Source organism: Festucalex cinctus, chromosome 9 (assembly GCF_051991245.1).
Source record: "Festucalex cinctus isolate MCC-2025b chromosome 9, RoL_Fcin_1.0, whole genome shotgun sequence".
In the NCBI taxonomy this organism is placed as follows: Eukaryota; Metazoa; Chordata; class Actinopteri; order Syngnathiformes; family Syngnathidae; genus Festucalex; species Festucalex cinctus.
In genome coordinates this window covers 21,450,103-21,467,610 of record NC_135419.1, presented here as the reverse complement: position 1 = coordinate 21,467,610, position 17,508 = coordinate 21,450,103, and the positions used below count along the sequence as shown (strand labels likewise).

At 39.2% G+C, this 17,508-nt stretch overlaps 3 protein-coding genes across 4 annotated transcripts in view; all 3 read right to left on the bottom strand.

The window, feature by feature from the left end:
• Positions 1-263: 263 nt before the first annotated feature.
• ccdc69 (coiled-coil domain containing 69) lies at positions 264-10,880 on the bottom strand. Its single transcript, XM_077532870.1, has 9 exons — positions 10,707-10,880; positions 7,202-7,241; positions 6,930-7,114; positions 6,621-6,708; positions 5,243-5,316; positions 5,070-5,171; positions 4,869-4,988; positions 3,359-3,456; positions 264-1,295 (listed from the first exon to the last, which is right to left on the bottom strand). The coding sequence occupies exons 1-9, from the start codon at positions 10,878-10,880 to the stop codon at positions 1,142-1,144; spliced, it is 1,035 nt and encodes a 344-aa protein (XP_077388996.1). The 3' UTR covers positions 264-1,141.
• A 1,330-nt stretch (positions 10,881-12,210) lies between these two features.
• On the bottom strand, positions 12,211-13,915 carry ltc4s (leukotriene C4 synthase). Its single transcript, XM_077532224.1, has 5 exons — positions 13,821-13,915; positions 13,506-13,605; positions 13,369-13,439; positions 13,204-13,285; positions 12,211-12,527 (listed from the first exon to the last, which is right to left on the bottom strand). Exons 1-5 carry the CDS (start codon positions 13,882-13,884, stop codon positions 12,416-12,418), a joined length of 429 nt encoding a protein of 142 aa, XP_077388350.1. The 5' UTR covers positions 13,885-13,915; the 3' UTR covers positions 12,211-12,415.
• Positions 13,916-15,157: 1,242 nt separating this feature from the next.
• The window catches only part of maml1 (mastermind-like transcriptional coactivator 1), a 17,015-nt gene continuing 14,664 nt past the window's right edge, over positions 15,158-17,508 (bottom strand). For both annotated transcript variants that reach the window (XM_077532330.1, XM_077532331.1), the window contains exon 5: positions 15,158-16,266. In XM_077532330.1, the coding sequence (XP_077388456.1) occupies positions 15,437-16,266 (830 nt within the window). In that variant the 3' untranslated portion in view covers positions 15,158-15,436. The remainder of the gene's footprint in view (positions 16,267-17,508) is intronic.

Sequence of the window (17,508 nt, the reverse complement as noted above, 5' to 3'; positions counted from 1 at the left end):
CCCAGTTCAAGAGTCAGCGTCAACAACCCTCTGCCGCCACCCACTGGCTCAACTGTCAATCGCATACCGAACACATCAAACCACAATTTAAATTTAGTAGTACGGTGGTATTGCTTTGCCTAGGATACCGATTTTTTTTTAAATTAAAAATTAATAACTATAAACAACTTTCCAATATTTGATATTGCTAAACTTAAAAACATGGGGGGAAAAATTCTCTAGAAAAAAAAATAGTACCGTATGTTTTATTGCGTCACGGCGACAAAAAGTTGAACTGTAACTCATGACACTTGAAGATAAAAACAAAGATAACAGTTCAGTCCACAGAAAGTTAAAAAAAAAAAAAAAAAAGTTAACACACAAAAGTTAACAAAAAGTGCGGGTGCATGACAATTCACATTTTCACAACAACAAAACTTCATCTTTGGTAAACAAAAAAAACACTGGTGGACTCAATCCAGCTGAAGCTACATGCCAATATGCTAACGTGACACAACAACATGTAACATTTGAAGATGACGACATGCTAACAACTCAAAAAATGCACCGTGATGACGAAAAAGCGAAAAAACGGAACACGTCAAACATGAACATTTCAACATGCTAACTCTAAAAAGTCGTTCTTAACCTTTTTTCAAGAAAAAGTTACATGTTCACATGCAAAAGGTGACATTTCAACAAGCAGCATTTTCACATAGTGACACGCCAACATGAAAAACGTGTTCTAAGCTAGAAGAAGCTACATGCTAGCATGACAACATGTAGCATTTGAACATGCTAGCATGACAACATGTAGCATTTAAACATGTGGACATGTTAGCGTGACAAAATGTAGCATGCTAATGTCACATGTGCCAGTAAACTCAAACCCCTTTTTTAAACTTGTAATTAAATGGTGTATTTAATTATTTAAAAAAAAAAAAAGGGGGGGGGGGGGGTGCTAATATGTTAGCATTCCCACAAGCTGAGTCACGTGACTCAGCATCAGGCACTGTTGAAGTTTTGAATAGTTCTGTGACAATATATATTAATAAAAAAATAAATAAAAAAAAATAAAAAAAGTGTCTCTTACACTTGTGAAATCAAACTCTGCAAGTGTCAGACTTCCTGATGGAGGCGTGGCCAATGTCGGTGGGAGCGATCAGGACGGCGCGACGGTGGCGGCGGCCATGTTGAGAGCGTCCCGGTGCTTGAGTTTGAAGAGCAGCTGCTCTTTCTCCTGCGTCAGTGTCTCGGTCATCAAACGATGACGCTCCAGCGATGTGCGCGCCTCCTCGCGCTCGCGACACGCGTGCCTGAACCCCAACAACAACAACAAAACAGCACTTAAATCATAACAACAACAACAACAAAAGAGGAACCCCACCACTAAGTCAGCTTGGTCAGATTTTAATTTGGGGATTTTCAAGCATTGGTTAATTAACGCTTTTGTTGACATTTGTCACTGAAAATGTGTTAACTTGCAAGAAAAAAAATAAAATAAAATAAAAATCAACAAAAATTGGTTATAGTGTCTAGCACATTTTTTGTGTCTAACATTTATTTTATTTTTAGGACTGTTTTAATTGTTCCAGAAAAAAAGTGTCTTATATATGTGAATTAGGGGTGTGAATTGCCTAGTACCTGACGGTTCGATTCGTATCACGATTCACAGGTCACGATTCGATTCGATACCGATTAATCCCGATACGAATTTATAAGTCGATTGTTGCGATTTTTTTTCATTCAAATTTAGAAAATACTAATCAGTAAGCTTGTAGAGTGTAAGATTTATATGAAAATGTATTATTTATTTATCTGAAATTTCAGTCTTATAGAGGTTGTAATCTGTTTCATGTTTGAACAGCATTAAAATAAAATATTAAGGCTTAATGTTCCGTTCATAACATTCTTCCATGATCAAGGTGTGAATCCTAACCCGATGTCAGACGTTTTGTTGAATATTTTTCCATTAAAAATGGACGTTTAAAAATCGATTCACACACACACACACACACACACACACACACACAAAAAGGCAATGATGATAAGACGTTGAATCGGTAAGACTACCGAATGAACAATTCTGAGCTCTTTATAAAAAAAAAATAAAATAAAATAAAATAAAAAATCGATTTTTTTTAATTGAATCGATTCGAGAATAGCGCGATGTAGTATCGCGATATATCGCCGAATCGATTTTTTTAACACCCCTAATGTGAACTATTCCATAAAGTAGAAAATAAAAATAATTTTCACCCAAAAAATTATATATATATATATATATATATATATATATATATATATATATATATATATATATCCTGAAGAGAATCTTACTTTTAAGAAAAGAAAAAAAACAAAAACATCTGAGAATGTGTTTTCAAGAAATATTGTTCAATATTTTTCAAGCCTTCCTTATTTTCTAAAAAGCCATATATATATTTTTTTAGAATTTGTACTTTTCAAGAATAAAATCCTATAAATGTCAACATATTTTCTACAAAAAGGTATTGTTTACAGGTGTTGGACATTACTGGAAAAAATGCTTCTGAAAAATCCTCTCTTTTGTCCAAAAATATTTTCTCCAGTCTTATTTTTGAGGGATTTTTTTTATATATATATATAAGTGGTCAAAAAGTTTTCCCAACATTTTTATTTTCTATAAGTTGTATTTTTGACAAAGTGTTATATTTGGTTAAAAAAAAAATTCCTGAAAGTCATATTTTCTAAGAAAAAATGCTTGTTTATGAAGTGTTTTTGAAAGTCTTGTATTTTTCACAAAAATAGTTCTCCCTCCAAAGTTTATATATATATATATATATATATATATATATATATATATATATATATATATATATATATATATATATATATTTTTTTTTTTTAAGAAAAAAAAATGTTTTTTTTTAGTTTAAATTTTTGTTCATTTTTGAGAAAAGTGTTACATTTCCAGAAAATGTGGTCAAAATGTTTCCCTAACATTTTTATTCACGATAAGTCGTATTTTTGACAAAGTGTTATATTTGGCAGGGGGAAGGAAAAAAAAAAAAAAATCATATTTTCTAGGAAAAAAATGCTGTTTATGATGTATTTTACACAAAAAGTTTTTTTTTTTTTTTTTTTTTTTTAAAGTTACGTGTGTTTTTAAGTTGTATATTTTCAGTGATGAAAACATCACACGTTAGAGCAGTTGTAACTGGAATTGAGTTGGGAGCTCGACGACGAGACAAATTCAAGTGGTAAGTCAAGGGCGAGCGATTGGTCGCCAGTCACATGCAGACAAGCAAACATTTTTCCTCCTTTTCAAAACATGCCAGCCTGTTTTTTTTTGTTTGTTTGTTTGTTTTTGTGTTTTGGGGTGGCGCATAGTACTTACTGCAGGTCACTTTGACTTTTGTCCAGACGAACTCGCAAGTCTTCGTTTTGCTGCAACGTTTGCGCCAGGTGATCGTCGGCGCACGATTTCTCCTCCGCCTGAAGTGCAAAACAAGCGCGTCAAAAAACAATGATGTCAACTGCCGGATTTGATGCAAGCACAAAAACGGAACTTTGAAAGACGATTTGCCGTCATCGCGCACAACAACGCTCGATTATGGGAAAAAAATACTAATCACAATTATTTTAGCAATCATTGAAAACACGATTATTTTATTTTTTTGGCACAAAACAGGAATATGTTTAACATTAAAAAATATTCAGACCAATTAAAAACAAAATACAAACACTATAATGATGTAAGTTCCCTTTTGAACAAACAGAATTTATAATATATGTTTATAGTAATATTTATTTATTTTTTTATGTGAAGTTGGATTGCAGCATGTGCACTGTGCCACAGGACCATCATTTTTTTTTCTGGTACAAAAACAAGAAAATGTTTCAACATGAAAATCAAAAAATATGAAGACAAATACAATTTTTTGAAACACTCATTTTGCAAGTTCCTTTTGGATGAAACTACTATTATTATTATTATTTTAGAATTTTAAAAAAGTGCAAATGTATAACTTTAAACACCTCAATTTGTATTAATATTTTTTTACGATTGTGCTGATTTTTTTATTTATTTCTTATGTATGTTTTTTCCTTTTGGTATAATTTTTAGTTTATTATAACTACTTTTTCATTCATCAGTTATGTTTTTTTTCATTTACAATCATTTTTTTTCCAATTAAAAGCATGTTTTTTTGTTTGTTTTGTTCTTTTTTAAATTTACTTATTACAATATACAGCGCAGTACAGTGTATGTTTTTTCGTCTTGGTATATATTTTTTTTACTTTATTATACTTTTTCATTCACAATGTGTTCTTTTCCCATTTACATTCATTTCTTCCATTAAAAAGTATGTTTTGTTTTTTTATTTATTTATTACAGTATACAGCACAGTATATTTTTTTCATGATATGTTTTTTTGTTTTGGCATGATTTGTAGTTTATTATGAATGCTTTTTCATTTTTTTCCCCACTCATTTATGTTTTTTTTTTTGGTCTTTTTTTCATTAAAAGTATGTTTTATTTTAATGTACTTGTTATACAGCACAGTATATATTTCCTATCTCTGTAATGCAATGTGGTGGAGCGACTGGACAGACATTGTTGGAAAGGTCTCGTCGAGATGAATCGGATGTCCCTGGTCGGATGTCGGGTTCGAGAGATATGTTCGCGCAAAGACCAAAAAAGTAAATAAACCAAAAAGCACGCTGTAAAAAAAAACAAAAAAACATGCGAAACTGCAAGGCCCCGAAAGATGAACCCGCGATAAACGAGTAAACACTGTACTCGTGTTAATTTTTTTTTTAGTGGGAAAGCGCACAATTTCGTGAGCAACTTGACGATTGTGACACAAATTAGCATCGTGTCGCTCCCATTGTGCGTGCGTCCTCACCAGCTGCTCCATGCGTTGCAACTTCCCGTTTTGCTCCCTGAGCCGTTCGCTCTTCATTTCGATGACGAACAGCAACGACTCCTGCTCCGACTCCCAGAATGCACCTGGGCTGCCGTGCGCCTGACACGTTTCATCATCATCATCATCGGCGGTCAGGTGAGGTGGAAGCAGTCGCCCGTTGCCACGGAGACACACTTTTACCTGAATGTTCCTGAGCAGATCTTTCTTGAAGGTGGACTCTTGGACACGCCTCTTCAGATGGTTGTAACGTTCAAGCTCCGCCTTCAACTCGCTCACTTCCACCTGCACGCGCAAGCAGGCCGATGACGTCCAGTGCGGTGGGGGCGCACACGGCGCACGGTTGCCATGGTTACCTGCAATTGCTTCTCACTGGCGTCAAATTTCGCCATCAGTTGAGCTTTGGTCTCCTCGTGCGCTCGGTCCAGATCTGGCAAAGGCGACGGGACAATCACATACACGCACACACGCAATATGGATGTCAAAAAATGGCCAAAAAAATAATAAATCATCATAGCTCCAAAGCAGCCAGACAACGTCAAGGGTGCAACGTGACAAGACAATATCATATCGAGTAGATTATGAAAATATTGTGCCAGCAGCAACGTTTTGGTTTGTCCTGATCATGTTTGGGAAATTAATATGCAATTGTAAATAAGTTCAAATTCACAAATCACAACCAACACTCAGACATAAAAAACACTTTAAGCTCAATTATTTTTTCCCCATTAAGTTCTGTTGCCTGTTTTGTGAAATCAAGAACTTTATGTGTTCATCATTTACCAGACAATATTGACTCAAAAGAAAGAAAGAAAGAAAAAAAAGAATACAATACAATGCAGTGGAAAATAGGGGGTGCTACAAACTTTTTGTGCAGAAAAAGAAATTGGTCGCGAGGCGGCCATATTGCTCCTCCCAAGAAACATTTGTCGCCATCCGATCTGACACATTTACAGTAATGAAAAAACAGCATCATTTATCATGTTTTAAATTCGTTAAATATAAACAAGAGGAGTTCACACTCATTGAACACTTTTCAGCAGTGAAATGTTAATATTTTGTCCAGAATGAATGTGGTAACTTCATTATTTTTCATGTACAATTAATACCTTTTTAAAAAAGTAATGTTTCTACTTGCTGTCAACAGATGATGACATCATCACCGGTGCTGAGGAAGTCGGTCACAACCAATCCTGGCTCACCTGTTTTCTGGGCTTGGTCAGCAAACTGAGCCATGACTGGTCGTTATCACAGGTGATGTCATCATCAGTCCACAGCAAGTAGAAAAAAATTAAACTTTTTAAAGGTATTAATTGTACATGAAAAATAATGAACACAATTATTGACAAAATATTCACTTTTTACTGCTAAAATGGCTCAATGAGTTAAGTAAGTATAAGTTAAGTATAGAAATTATATGCTTCATGATGTTTACTACAGGTGGAAATCTGTAAATATTTTTTTTTTTAACTAAGTGCCTACAAGCTGTATATGTCTCATCTGTACGTATACTGTATAGTTGATACAGTCATCTGCTCGCGAGATGGGAGTAACAAGATGGCCGCCCTGCAACTTCAAAGGCTTCCACTGTTGTGCATGGGCTATCCGGTCATATATACAAATTGGTGGGCCAATGCAGCGTGCAACCACTGCAAAAAAAAATAAAAAAATCTGTCCGGAGCATTGCACGTGCACAAAAACACACACGTGCACACAAATAGAAATGTAAAGTACCGTGCACATGTTGTTGGTGTTGTTGCGCTGTTTGTCGTCGTTGCCGCTGATGAACGTCGTTGAGCTGAGCGCACGTCTCCGTCTTGACCTTCACCAACGACAAAAGAGGACGCACGTTAGCACGTGACGTTTCACTTTTGCAATTTTCAGTGTACTGTTTTCAGGGTGGCTTTATATATATATATATATATATATATATATATATATATATATATATATCAAATGTCGTTTCACTTTTTTTTCCACTTTGTGAACAAAAAAAGTTTACCGTTACGCGCAGGTGAAGCCCGCCCGGCGCGGCGATCTCACCTTGTCGAGGATAGCGAGCACCAGCGCGCACACTTCCTGGTCGGCGTACTCCTTGAGAAGCTCCGCCCTCTGCGCGGCGCCGTCGGCCAAGAGAACTTCCTTCAGGATCTTCGGCTGGCGTTCCGAACACTTCTCCGACGACGTCGCCGTGGACGCGCCGCGTTGCGAGCGACGCGCGCGCTTCGCTGGCGGGGGAGGCATGCGCAATGATGACATCACTTCCTCCAACAAACGCACGCACACAACTCGCGTGCACAAAAGTACACACTGACCTCCATCTTGTCGGCTGTCGTCGCCTTTCTTGCTTTTCTTCTGCAACAAGAAAGCAAGCGAGCGACGCGTCAGCAACGTCTCCAGCAAAACATGCAGCCTCAGTTGACACGTGATGCTGATAATTCTGTTTCGATCCGGCCCGTATTGCCAATACCGATCGATACTTTATGAAAATTACAGTTTATAATTAGTTTTTTAAAAATTAAGATAACAGTATCATCGAATAGCTTAGTCACAATTAGTGCTGTTCCAATACAATTTTTTGGTACTTGATACTGATTCTGATACCCAGTTTTGCAGTATCGGCCAATACCGTATAAAGCTGCCCTGCCATTGGTTCAGAGCACTCAAGGGCCAATAGGAAATCTCGGCTCGGCATGCAGTGAACTCATCACCCATCAGTGAATAAAGATACAAGATGCTGCATCCAAAGTCCTATATTAGTGTCGGAAATAACAGTATTGGCATGTTACTTGTTCGTACTTACAGATGCCGATATCACTATTTTTGGGTTGTTTCCTATTTAAACATAGGACTAAGTTTATTAATAAATAGAAAACAGAAAACTAAAGTACTAGATCAATATTTTAGTGGCAGCTTCAAGCCAATATTAATATTGACCTGGTATCGATAATAGTGTTAATATCTGACTTGGTAACGATACTGACTTGGTATCAATAATACATCTAACTTGGTATTGATATCTTTTTTTTGGTGGGGATCATGTCGATATTGACATTGTATCCCTCATATCGATATTGGCTTGATATCAATCATATCGATATACACTTGGTATCGATCATACCAATAATGACTTGGTATCGCTCATATCGATATTGGCTTGGTATAGATCATATGGATATTGAATTGTTATCACTCATTTCGATATTGGCTTGGTATTGCTCAAATTGATATCCATTTGGTATCGATCATATTGATATTGACTTGGTATCGATACTATCAATACTGACTTGTTATCGCTCATATCGATATTCACTTGATATCGATCATATCGATATTGACTTGGTGTCGATAATATCAATACAGACTTGTTATCGCTCATATCGATATTGACTTGGTATTGATAACATTGATATTGACTAGGTATCGATTATGTCGATATCCACTTGGTATCGATCAGATCGATATTGACTTGATATTGATTGTATCGATATCTACTTGGTATCGATCATACTGACTTGGTGTCAATAATATCAATACTGACTTGTTAACACTCATATCGATAATGACTTGGTATCGATCATATCGATTTTGACTTGGTATTGAAAATATCAATATTGACTTGGTATTGAAAATATCAATATTGACTTGGTATTGATCATCTCGACACTGACTTGATATCAATAAAATTGATATTTGGGCCAATCCGCCCACCACTACCCAAGAGCCGCCATTGCCGCCAGCAGATGTCGCCAGAGAGACGATGCCGCCACAGGATGAGCACTGTCGCTCATGAATGGTTTTAAAATAGATTATCTTATTGATGATGCCATCAAATGATGCCGGTTTCTGCTCGTTTCCCGTCCAATTCAGCCTACAGCCAACGTTGGCGACCTCACTCACGTGGATTGGTGGAAAACGCACACAGAATGCTCATTATGTTTTTTTGGAACCATTTAAGAGAAATATACCAGATTGAATTCAAAAGTATCACAGCCAGCACCATGCTAATTGCTAGCTAGTTGTTATGCTAGCATTTGGATGCGGTCACATTATTAAGGCACGTGTGCGTTGCTAAGCCAATTAAGCAAGCAAGTAAACCAATTAAAGAGAGAAACATGTTCGTGCTGACCACACGCCGCTTTCTATTCTGAGCGACTCCAAAAAGATTTGCCGTACACGGCTTTGGCGCTTACGTAAAGAGGTTGCCGCACCACAAAGAGGGGAAACAGGAAACGGACACGTCACAGTTGACGCGTGCGACAGGAAGTCATCTGAGGCGGTTTTGCGATGTGGTCGATGTTAGCGCAATAGCGTGACGTCACATGTTTGGTTGGACGGATTTCTGTTGCAGTTTGTAAACAAAACATTCAAAACTGACACTGGAGGAAGCCAAGGGACAGCAGCCATCCGGGAACGAGCGTGAAAACCGGTCCACCAATCAGGAGCCGGGATTCGCACAGCGATATTTGCATATTCCACTGATGGATTTAAAACGTCGAGTCTCCGCCCAGAAACGTCCAGGACAGGACAAAAACAAATCCGTCCGACTATATCTTTAAGAAGATTTTGTTTCTGAGTCATTCTGAGTCACAAAGACTGCCCACGTGTCCTTCAGTTATGAAAGACCAAAAACTGCCAAAATAAAAATGGATATATAAAAAATATATTTCAAGAATTAAACACAAATGTATTATTTTTATTTTCACTTTTAGTCATTTATTTATTTAGTCATTCAAAGACTGCCCGTCTTTAATTATGAAGGATCTAAAACTGCCAAAATAAAAACATTAAAAAAAAAAATCAAAAATTAAATACAAATGTATTATTTGTATTTTCACTTTTATTTATTTATTTAGTCATGTATTTATTTATTCATTCAAAGACTACCTAGGTCTCTTGAATTATGGAGGATCAAAAACTGGCCAAATTAAAACAGATATAAAAAATTAAAAAATTAAATACAAATGTTTTCTTTTTATTTTCCCTTTTAGTCATTTATTTCGTCATTTATTTATTTAGTCATTTAGTCATTCAAAGACTGCCCAGGTGTCTTGAATTATGGAGGACCAAAAACTGCCAAAATAAAAACTGATATAAAATATATATAATTCAAAAATTAAATACAAATGTATTATTTTTATTTTCACATTTAGTCATTTATCTATTTAGTCATTTATTTATTTAGTTTTTTATTTATTTATTTATGTAGTCATTTATTTTTAATGTTGGCACTTTTGGTCGTCCATATGAATAGGACCATTATGGATTTGTTGAGTCGGTGCTGATATTTGGCAGACACCCAAAAAACAAAACAAAACAAACAACAACAAAAAACCCATACTGAATAAAATTGCATATTTTTGGCTCCCTTACAACAACAAAGATATGACTTATAGACACATTTCGATTTTTAACGCATGCACACAACTGATGTCATTCAAAAAGTTGTAACACTATGTTGCCCTTTCACTTGGAATGCAACTGATTGGGCGCGTGGCGATGACGTCACTTTTTAAAAGCTCATTCAAAACGCTTGTTTGGACACGCTTGATTCAATAAAATAAAAATAGCTCGATTATTGAGCTCAACATTTTTCTCGTAGTTCATCAACATCCACACATCGTCCCAAAAAAATGTAAAAGTGTTAATAAAAAAAAGAAAAGAAAAAAAAAGTAAATTAAAAGGAGTACGAACTGATGACGTCATTGTGTCCGTTCACGAGTTTAGTGTGTAGAAAGTCGACGACTTGTTTTGAACACGAGGCAGATTGAAAACAGATGTGCGCTCATAAAAGTTGCATTTTGCGTTTTTGTTCTTCACCTTGTCGTCGGTTCGCGCACGCTTGGCCGCGAAAACGTTCGACTTTTTGCCTTTTATTTGGTGGAAATTCTCGGAGGCTGCTTGCGGACCACGTTGCCCGGAGGGGTGCTCTCGGACTCGGACTCGGTGCTGCTCGGTCATCGGGGTGCTCACCTTACTGTAGCCGCAGCCCATGGCTGCCGAAGGGGCCTCGCGTTCGTCCTCGACGGCGTCTTTTTTTTTTTTTTTTTTTGGAGGGAGCTTCTCTCTTCTGTTGTCCTTCCGCCGGCACCGCCTTCGCCGCGCTTGCGATCGCGAAAAAAAAAGTTTGGACGAGCCCGAGCAAAGTTCTTGAACGCACCGCCGCCCCGGCTTGACGTGATGATGCATTCATGGACACCGCGGTTCGCAGAGCTTCGGAAACACCGAGAAAAGAAAACGTACAGTACAAGTTGGACTGTTTGTACAACATCCCAAACGTTCCAAACTACGAACTTACGAAGATAAAATGTACTTGCTTGTGTTACGTTTGTGACATGACTGCACTTCGTTGCTGATTTAGTCCAGGTTACATAGAATTTCGAGAAGGCCAACGTGGATGTGTTTGAGTTGAACTTTGAACTCTTGGAAATGTCCAAATCTGTAGACTGACTCCACCGACTTTAATCTCGTCGTTGAACTTGAAATCCGATCACAGCGTGATTGGAAGAAGGGAAAAACATAAGATTTACTGCAGTCATGAAAGCATCAGCGGTGGAGGCCGGGACATGCGCAGTAGCGACGAACCCATTGTCTTGCGCTTCAAAGTTACCGTAATAACCGCAAAACACAAACCGAACAACATTTGTTCAACTGTCTGGAAGTTTTTTTATGAATACGAAATTAAGCCATTAGACACCAATGCGGGCTGAAATGCACATTTTTACAATTTCAAATATTTCAACAAAAAATAAATCTATTTAGCAGTTTTTGTTACCTTGGTATATCTATGTAATAAATGCTAGCAGAATTTTGGCCACGGATAAATTTTTGTCTGTTGGATACGGAAGCGTAGAGCTGCCAATGTGGAGTAAACAATTTTTTGGCTGGGGAGAACGTTCGAACGTATTTGTAGACTAAATGCTACAAAGTTAGCATACCTTCTCATAATGCCACGGGGTATTATTTGCGCATGCGCGAGTGAAAACAAAACCACATTTTTTAGGCATTTGGGCCACATTACCAATTCGTTTGGGAATTAAGTAGGGATAAAAAACAATGTTTATTCGTAACGTTTACGATGTATTATGTCTTGCAGTGCACGATTTATGTTCGTAATTTTTCGCCCCATAATGCAACGGGGTATTACTTTTGCGTCTTTTCTTCCAAGTGTTGACGGAATCTCCTCGGGCAGAAGTCAACAAGGTACCCGGAACAATCTTTTCAAAATGTAAACAATTGTAAGAGAATTATAGAAATACACTACCGTATATATCTCTTTCCAAATTACGAGAATTCATTGACATGATTAGTATCATAAGTTTTTTAAGAGCCAGAGTTGTCACAAATCTGTTTTCCTCGCATCACTCAACTCCAGATTTGTAATGCAGTTCAGAACACGATTTGGAGAGCTGCACCACGTTCTAAACGTTTGGTTGAAAAAATGAAATAGCCGCTGCAAACACAAAAGTTGAGCAGATTGCATTTTTTTTTAATTATTATTATTTTATTGGTGGTGGAGGTCCGACAGGTCAGGCGGCCGAGTGGTGGACGGCCAGTCGCCACAAGGACGCCGAGACGCCCACGCAGGAGAAGCCGACGAGCAGCCAGAGGAAGCACGCGCTCACGTAGAGCGCGCGCAAACTGCACGCACGCACGCACGCACAACACGTCATCACGTCATGCGCCTTGACAGAGCACAATTCAAAACTCTCATTGCAAAAGCGTCCTTCTGCTGTGGAATGAATGAAAACCGTTTAACACCTATAACCCCATCTAAAAAAAATAAATAAATAAAAATAAAATAAAATAATTTTAAAAAAGTCACGTGGCTTGTAATGAAAAGAAAAAACACTTGATACGATAAAAGCATACAATAATGACAGAATTCAATAGAATTACAAAGCGTGCTGCTGAGTGAACCGCTCATTCTGGTGTGCGCCTTGGCCACAAGGGGGCAGTGCAATACAAAATGTCGTCCTGTACATGAAAACATCTCAGCTTCTCTCTGCTCCTCAGACTAACTAAAACTAACCATAATTACAGTAAAAATGTCCTTCGTTTTAGTCTTTGGTAATTAATTTAATGCATGATGAGCCTTTGAGGATGATTTCTCCCATGGCGCTTCTTTAAACATTGCACATAATACACTTTTTTTTTCTTTTTTAAATACTGAAAGTAACACAAACTAAGCATTTATTAAATAACTTGAACTAATAAAAACAAACAGAACCACCCTGAAAACTAATTAAAACTACATTTAAAAATAGTGTATAAATACGACGAATAGTGTTGGATGATGACGTCACGTGTTACTGACCGTTGCTGGGGGGACTCGACGTACCCTTGAAAGTAGCGCAGACGGGCCACCACGTACGACGCGCCGCACACGCAAGACGCACCTGCGCGACACGCACGGCACAGCTGCTTCAAGCACGCCCCCTCCTGGACGGCGGTAGAGTATCGTGGGTGAGTGACGTCACACCTTGGCTGAAGAAGACGCCGGACGTCCACAAGATGGCGATGAAGAGCGGGAAATACTCCGAACAATTCGCTCTGCCAGGTTCCGTCGTCATTAGAAGCAAGCAAGCAACGGGTAAAATGACGTCACCATGCACTTACTGAGCTCTGAAGACCCTCTCAAAGTGGGGGGGTCCACTCGTACACGGGGGGGACACGCCGTACTTCCTCCGGGCGCTGATCACCTGCAGGGAGAAGTAGGCTGCGCGCGCACGCCAACACAAATTACACACGCACACGCGAACGAACAACACCACAAGGCATCTTGCACTCAGTTTTACACAAACAGAAATACCAAAAACACACTAATTTCACACTCGTAACGAATAGACAATTCTAACACAAATTAAACAACATGGCACAACTGTAATAACACAGAAACACGTGACGTCCGTCTTAAAATGCCCGCCGCCTTACCTTGCTCCAGGACGGCGGCGACGGTGACGGCGGCCAAGCCGGCAAGTTGCTGATGCTGGTCCATGTATGCTCCAGTGTGCCGAGGACCAGCCGAGCGCTCCCCACACATAGACATCCTCTGGTGGGCGGGGCCACTCGCACCAATTGACAATGATTATGCAAATAACCCCGCCATTCATTTTCACGCACATATTTATCACATGCATGTGTATTAGTGTTAATTTCGTCAACGAAAACTGAGCAAAAATATTTTTGTCAACACATATTTTTCGCTGGACTAAAAGTAGACTAGACCCTACATTATTAAACAATAAGTGGGACTAAAGCAGTATGCATTCTCGTCGAGACAAAAATAAAATGGACTAAAATCCACGGACATTTTAGTTTAAAAAAAAAAAAAAAAAAAAAAATCGGATTTTTTTTTTTTTTTAAATCTTGTCTGTTAATTTAACATTAATCCATGGCTATAACGTTCCAACAAGAATATTAATCCCACTGCTAACTAATGCTAGTTAACTTGCTAGCTCATAGCATGAAGCCAATTGTGTCAAGTTGTTTTCCCATCAAAAAGATGAGGAAATTTCATGTGAAATAGTTTTAAAAATATACAGTGGTAGATTGTTGTGATTAAAACTAGACGAAACAGTTTTTGTTGACTAAAACGACATAGAAATGTTTTCTGAGAATAAAATAAAGATTAAATGCTAGATTTATAGTAGACTAAAAATGGACTAAATAAAAAACACGATAAGGTTGACTAATGCTGCATTCGAGGATGGCCGGAAGTTGAAACCAGGAAGTGTGTACGGGAACGCCCCCTTGAACTCGGAAATTCCACTTGCGAAGTCGGAAAAACAAAAAACAAAAAAACAACAAAAAGACCGCGACTTAACCGGCGGACTACAATGTGACGTCACTCTGAATAGCAAAACACAATTTACTCGAGAATAAAACCAGATAGCTTTCTTCATTCAGTCGACATAACTTCATGTAACTCGACATTCTTGACAGAATGCTGTTATCAGCCCACATGAAATGATACTAAATTGTATGGAATGTTTATGAAAAACAATAAATGAAGCAAAATTATGAGAAGGTAAGTTTGCTGGAGGTCAAAAATGAGTTTCGATGACCAAAATCAATAACAATTTACCACTATCCGCCATTTTGGTCGTTTACTTTCACCTCTAACGCTTTCAGGTCGGAACTGGGAAAAACCAATATCCGACCATCCTCGAATGCAGCATAACTGTGATAGAAACTAACAAACATGACTGAAATTGGACGAAAACAGACAATTTGTAAAAATACAATATTAAAATACAATTTACACTAGATTGTGTATGGAGTGGAAATATATTTACACATCTTGTTGTTGAACACAAACATATCAAAAGTAGAAAATACTTACAAAAAAATGGTCTGCCATATATAAAAATAACATCTATGTCCAGATGGAAACCTTACATAGCAAAAATAGATTTCGGAACATAAACTAAACAAAATATTGTCAGTGATGGTCAATTTTTTCAAAAGTTTGCCGTCAATCGTCAACAATACGGGTGGAGCGCAACATCCGGCGTCACGAGACGCCAGGTGACGCGCGTGGGCGTGGTCTACTGGTGCGAGGCGAGCAGCTCGTCGAGGTCGGCCATCCACTCGTGGGCGCTCTGCCCCTTGAGCAGCGACTCCACCAGGTCGCTCTCGGCGGCGAAACTGCCGGCGGCGGGGTTGTAGCCGAAGGAGAGCTGCTGCTGATTGGCTGTCCGGCTCACCTGGTAACCTTGGTTACACGCCAGGCTCTGCCGGCCACCGGTGGCGAACGCCGCCAGGTCGGGGAGGACGTTCTGATTGGCTTGATGCGGAGTCGGAGGAGGCGGGGCCACCAGGCCCGGTGGGTTGGGCGGCGCCCGCTGCTGCTGCTGCGCGCTGGGCATCATGCCCGCCACGGGCCGCCCGGTGTTGAAAGTGGCGCCGGCGGCCATCTTGGGGACGCGAGTCTGCTGCATGTGGAAGGTGTTGGGGGCGTTAGCGAAGGCATTGGCGGGCGGCGGCTGCTGCCACACGGCGGCGTTCTGCATGCTGGCGGCCATTTGCTGCTGCTGCTTCAACATGGCGGCGGCGTTGGGTTGTTTGTTGACATGCTGCTGGGTCAGGAGGTTTTGCCTGTACAGGGATTGTTGGCGCTGTTGGGCCCCGCCCCCACCGCCGTGATGGCTCATGTTGTTGTTGTAGAGCGCCTGCTGCACGTCCACGCCGGCCCCGCCCCCGCAGGACGCCAGCCCCATGTCCGCCTGGTTCGCAGTCACACCGCCGCTTGCCGGCATGGCGCCGGCGGAGGCCATGTTGAGTCCCATCATGCCTTGCGGCGGCGGAGGGAACATGCGCTGGCCGGAGGGGGCGGGTCCTCCCAGGGACGACACGCTGGACAGCGACTGTGACGAAGCTGAGGGCGAAATGATTTATTAACTAAATATTTATTAATTCAGTGCCGTTCCAAAGCCCAAAGGGTGCACAACTTATTAGACCAAACACGACCCCGCGCAACTTCTTAGACCAACCACAAAATATTTTATTGTAAACTCACACAGGGCACACGATATCTTCACGCCTCTGGAATTTTAAAACCGCAGTTGCAGTTCAAAATTAATAATGTAGTAATTTATTACAATAAATCACTGTATGGGATAAAGACAGCCTAGCAAAGAACAAATTTAATTATTTACATCAACCATTCAGAATATTATCTGAGTATCATGAATCGGGACTTGCAGAAGTTCGGTTTACATTTCACAAGAATTGTTTTTGCTTGTGCTTTGCTTTCATTTCAATGTTGATGGTTCAGATATCTGGTTAAGATGGTGCAGACCAATATGAGTAGCACTCAGTACCTTATAAGAGAAAATGTATATCCACATTCTTACTGATGAAATCTGCATTTAGAGCATCTCCCACATTTATTTTATACTTATTGGTACAAGTGTACGTCACACTGATATTTTCGCTGCAGAGGAAGAAAAAGTATGCTGCGGAAAAGTCAACTTACTGTAAGTGTGCAACGCAAGATGGCCGCCGCTGCCTTCACTTTTCGCTACAGCATGAGCAGCCCAGTTTAATTTATTCAGTACGTCTGTGCTGTATCAGCCTGCGCATCCACCTGAGAGTCTGACCGTGATCTTTATTTATTTATTTGAAGCTTTGATCCAGGACAGCATTCTAGCGTTTTCATTTCATTTTCTTAACTAAAGAGCCAGAGCTGTCATCAGAAAGAAATTGCAGGGGGGCACTTCATAAAACTAAATCTGATGTTCAGGTTGAACAGTGGCATTGTGACAACTGCAAAAGTGCTCAGAAATATTTTCTGTCACTTAAAAGCGGCAGTTCATTCTGAAATCTAAAAGACAATCGGAAAAAAATTGTGGAGTTCACTTTGCATTTATTTTATTTAACTCAAAAGTTCATTTACAACAAAACCACTCGTCACTTCTGTAAACAGCTATGTCCGAATGAATGACTCTCTGACCCAGCCCCTTCTATCTGGGATTGGCTAGCAGTTGCTTTCATTTGCCTTTTGGATTTAGGGCTGTACGATATGGACAAAATTTCATATCATTTTTGCCGGACATCTCTATTCTTTGGTCTTTGAATCAGCATGAGACTTCGCATCATTTCAGTGTTTTATGGTGCC

What these genes read in the sequence shown, in the direction of transcription:
- ccdc69 (XM_077532870.1), bottom strand. Translation starts at nt 10,880, where the DNA reads ATGGGCTGCGGCTACAGTAAGGTGAGCACCCCGATGACCGAGCAGCAC. An exon ending in ACACCAACAACATGTGCACG is followed by an intron (nt 5,317 to 6,620) that starts GTACTTTACATT and finishes CGCCTTTGCCAG; the next exon opens with ATCTGGACCGAGCGCACGAG. An exon ending in ATCTGCTCAGGAACATTCAG is followed by an intron (nt 4,989 to 5,069) that starts GTAAAAGTGTGT and finishes GAAACGTGTCAG; the next exon opens with GCGCACGGCAGCCCAGGTGC.
- ltc4s (XM_077532224.1), bottom strand. Translation starts at nt 13,884, where the DNA reads ATGGACCAGCATCAGCAACTTGCCGGCTTGGCCGCCGTCACCGTCGCC. An exon ending in CGGCGTCTTCTTCAGCCAAG is followed by an intron (nt 13,286 to 13,368) that starts GTGTGACGTCAC and finishes CGTGTCGCGCAG; the next exon opens with GTGCGTCTTGCGTGTGCGGC. An exon ending in GTCGAGTCCCCCCAGCAACG is followed by an intron (nt 12,528 to 13,203) that starts GTCAGTAACACG and finishes GCGTGCGTGCAG; the next exon opens with TTTGCGCGCGCTCTACGTGA.